Below are 3,956 nucleotides of genomic sequence, written 5' to 3'. Positions count from 1 at the left end.
TGTTCCAAGGCAAAGCAACTATCTATTCTTTCTCTTCTTGGTGCAGATGACAATCTAAAGGAGAGTTATGGGATGTCTATGACTGACCATGGTTTCATACCTTGGCTTGCAAAAGAAGTATGGATGGACCATGTGTTGGCAGATGCTGGGCGATTGCTTGATCAAGTGATGAAATCATCAAGCATTGAGGGTGCAGCTACACTTCCAGACAGTCCTTCTATTCTGGAATACTTTGATGGCATTATAGTGAGACACATGCCTTTTTTGTTTGAGCCTTTTGCTTCATTGATGATAGTTGCTGTTGTTCCATCCAAGCAAGTTGATCTTACAAATGCCAGCAGACGATTGGTTTACAGGTGCGTTTTGGCTTTCGTTTTCAATGGAAAGATATCTTTGTAATACCTTGCATTCTCTTATATTATCCTAAAAATCATTTAGGTATCTCCATTATCTGGCTGCAAATAAGAGTCTTAAGGTGGTACCATCCATTTGCAAGGCTTGGACTATGCTTGCACCTGCTACTTATTGCATGTACACCTCTCATATTTTTAGAGAGAATAAGCATAAGGATGGTCATATATTGCTTACGGATGGGAAAGGAAGCACTGCCCTTGGTGGATCGAGATGAAGGCTGGAACATGTATCAAGGAAGAGAAGGAAACTTATGATCGCCATTTAAAAGGTGAGTGCAAGTCAAACTCGGGTTCGTCGGGCAACATGGATGAGGCACAAAAGAAGAGGCTTGAAGAGGAGCAAAAAGCAATAGTAGAAAAGCAAAAGGCAAGTCATGTGACTCCAAATAACAAACGAGGTGGAAGACCTAAACCAACGGGCACTTCTAACACAGGTCTATTTTCTTATAACTCTTTCTTTCATGTTTCAAAGTGATTAGAAGCTTCCTACAAATTTAATTTAGGATTCTTTGTTATTGTAGACAATGATCCACGAAAGGAGGAGTCTCTTCTTAGCAAGAAAGTGTGTAATACGGATATGGTTTATGTTCCTTTGTCCACTTTCTCATCATTTGCAACTCGTATCTCACAAGAAAACTACAAAGTTTGGGAGTATGATTATGTATCACTTGGAAAAGAAGTTAAGCAATACAAGTACGATGGGGCTTTTCAAATCATAAGAAATTTTTACCATGAACTTGGTGGCATGAAGAAGTCACGCAATGGAAAAAATGCTGCATGGAGTGTGGATTTTTGCTTGATTGACCTTCCTACAGGATCTATAGTGAGTGGAATCAAGGGTGGAATCCCTGGATGGAACATTCTAAATGAGGAGCATATCTCATGCTCACTTGCTATTGCTTCATCTGTGATGGATGATTATGGATGGACATTGGTGATGTGTTCACCTGTATCCACTTCATTCGTTGAGCGTTTGGCAAGACAAATGAGACTAGAGGTTTCTTGTAGGTGAGCAATATATCACAGTTGATAATGTCTGTTTATGTGAATTGCATTCAGCTATTGGTATCTTATAGTTAGTACATGTAGATGGATCATGGAGACGGGAGATTGCATTGATGTTGCGGATAATGTTGGCTTTGGTGTCAAGGTATGTCATTTGGCTATTTACATGATTGTCATGTTCTTGTTTGTTCGTATTTTAGTATTCTCCATTAACTTTTTCAATCTATGTTTTATGTAGATTACTGCCTTTCAAATCCTATTGTTCTCTAGGATTGGCAAGAAGGCACATCACTATCTTGATAGGGCAAATAAAGTTTCCCAATCCCTTAAGGTGTGCATGGACAATTATTTCATCACTCATTACTTGCCTTCAAGTGTACGGTGCATAAAAGAGGGAAAGGGTGGACAGTGGCGTGGTGGGTTGGAGAAGAGTAGCTCCATGATGTTGATGTTCATGGAGTTGTGTCCGATTGGAGGCTCTGTGCTTGAGCTTGGTGCAGGTACAGCACCTGGGATGAAAGCAGCAATTCACTCAGGACGTCCATGCATGGCAGTGGACAATGACAAAGAGATTTGCACAGGATACTTAGAAGGCATGCTTAGAGACAACTTCACAGAGGCAGGGCCTTCAAGTGTGAATCAAGCAGTCCTCATGATAGATGATGAGGAGACACAGACTATGACTTTGATGCACCTCTTGATTAGTGAGTAATTTATTTGATCTATGTGTATAATTTAAGCATGGTTAGATACTGACTAATTGAGCTTAGTGTTCTGCCTTGCTATGCAGAAGATGTGGCTACCCAAATGGCAGGAGATAGCACATTCGATTATGAGTTGGTGGAGAGGCATCATGGACATCTAGACTACATAGATGACTTGGCTGATGAGGTCTAGAGAGCATGTCCTGGCTTTTTATGGATTGATGCAAAACTTAATTTCTCATGTTTTCATTATCATCTCATGTAGACCTGGTTTCTTATGGATGGATAGCCATTACCTTCTTATGCAAACCTTAACTTCTTATGGATTGATAGATTATGGCTTCTGAATCATGTGATTTTAATGTTCTTTGACCTAATATAATGAACATGTCATAGTTGTTTTGGAAATGTATGGCAAGTTGTAATTTTTAGGTTTGAATTTTTAGGTGAATTCATAGTTTACATCTTTGATTGTTAAAATATATATCCGTCCCTCTATTGAGTTTCGAAAGACTAAAAACAAATAATTGTTGGCAATCTCACAAGCTTGAGGGGAGGTATTAATAAGCATATCTACTTAAAAGTGAACAATGCCACTAGTCCTAATTTTGTTGGCATGTTGAGGCTTATAGAAAATACAATGAATGTGCAAATATAATACACACAATTGCATCATGAGAGCATTCAAACCAAGGGTATATGTCTTTGGCTCTTTGTACCTTGGTACATGCATGCAGCTAATATGAGAGCTGTCGATTGAGGTTTTTAAAAAAAGATATTCCATAAAAAAACATTCATTCAAGTATAACTCCATTGAGTGTTGCTCGGATAATCCGCTCAAGGGTTTCCGCTCATAATATGTACGCACCCTTCTCATCGGTTTATCGTTGAAAAAAATCTTGCTTTCTTTTTTCTGTTTTTTTAAGGCGCGTTCTTCATCTTCTATTTTTTCTGTACCTTTGCATTTGAATAGTTGGAAAAGTTGAAAAATGAGAATGAATGTATGAAAATAAATGTAGTTGATGTTAAATAGAATGGTTTTCTCAAAGAAAATAGTTACGCATGCATACGTACCTCTTTTGAAGTAGTAGCCATTTAAAAAAAAAAAGAGGCGTCCCTTTTGTACAATCTGCCAAAATAAATAGTGATCGAGTTATACAATGAAGGAATGTAGAATGTTTGATTGGCTTCAAAGCACCGGTTTGAGATTATATGCTGAACTGTACATTTAGCCTTTCAGTGTTAATTAATAAAAATGTCGTATCGATTAATGGATGGTGAATGGATATTACCTTTTTTAATTACATTGTGGGGGTATACTATATGAGGCATGGGCATGAAGTCAAAAGGTTTTATGCTACGCAAGATACAAAGATGTCGCGGGCTTGTGACTCGAGACAACATGACGTATGTCAATCCTAGAGCAAATGATTCACATATGATGATTAATGTATTTCCATGTAGTGTCAAGCCTTGTGACTTGTGTCCGGTTATCGCATATGCGAGCATGATTGGAAATGTTGTCTTGTGGTACCAAGTCCCGTTCATGACCTTTCATGTGTGCTTCAAGTGTTTGAGTGTAATAGGCTCACATGTGGAAGAGATGATGGCATGAATCTTTGTCAACATGCCAATTGTTTCATGCCTCTCCAGGTTACGAATAGTTGCTATTGCCCCATCAGTAGCTTCTATTGTCAAATTAATATTTTCTATTAGCATGATCCTAGCACCAATCACTATGTGTTATCGCAAATATAATAGAAAAACATTCTGTTGATTCTCCATTTGAGGCAATGGGTAGTGCTCATGACAAGAACTATTTGTCAGTCTTAGA

The 3,956-nt window shown here is 38.2% G+C and overlaps 1 protein-coding gene across 1 annotated transcript; it reads left to right on the top strand.

Annotated features, from left to right (window-relative positions):
• The first annotated feature begins 624 nt into the window (after window positions 1–624).
• On the top strand, window positions 625–1,425 carry LOC147895061 (uncharacterized). Its single transcript, XM_087383403.1, has 2 exons — window positions 625–847; window positions 935–1,425. The coding sequence occupies exons 1-2, from the start codon at window positions 625–627 to the stop codon at window positions 1,423–1,425; spliced, it is 714 nt and encodes a 237-aa protein (XP_087239529.1).
• The last annotated feature ends 2,531 nt before the right edge of the window (window positions 1,426–3,956 follow it).

The sequence above is a fragment of the Dipteris shenzhenensis genome, chromosome 13 (genome assembly GCF_047967505.1).
Source record: "Dipteris shenzhenensis isolate YYH24624 ecotype China chromosome 13, Dip_SZ_1.0, whole genome shotgun sequence".
In the NCBI taxonomy this organism is placed as follows: domain Eukaryota; kingdom Viridiplantae; phylum Streptophyta; class Polypodiopsida; order Gleicheniales; family Dipteridaceae; genus Dipteris; species Dipteris shenzhenensis.
The sequence above is the reverse complement of the archived record's forward strand: the minus strand, read 5'-3'. Positions and strand labels throughout refer to the sequence as shown.

Coding starts and splice junctions, on each gene's coding strand:
- LOC147895061 (XM_087383403.1), top strand. CDS start 625: ATGAAGGCTGGAACATGTATCAAGGAAGAGAAGGAAACTTATGATCGC. Junction 848..934: donor AACGGGCACTTCTAACACAG/GTCTATTTTCTT, acceptor TTGTTATTGTAG/ACAATGATCCACGAAAGGAG.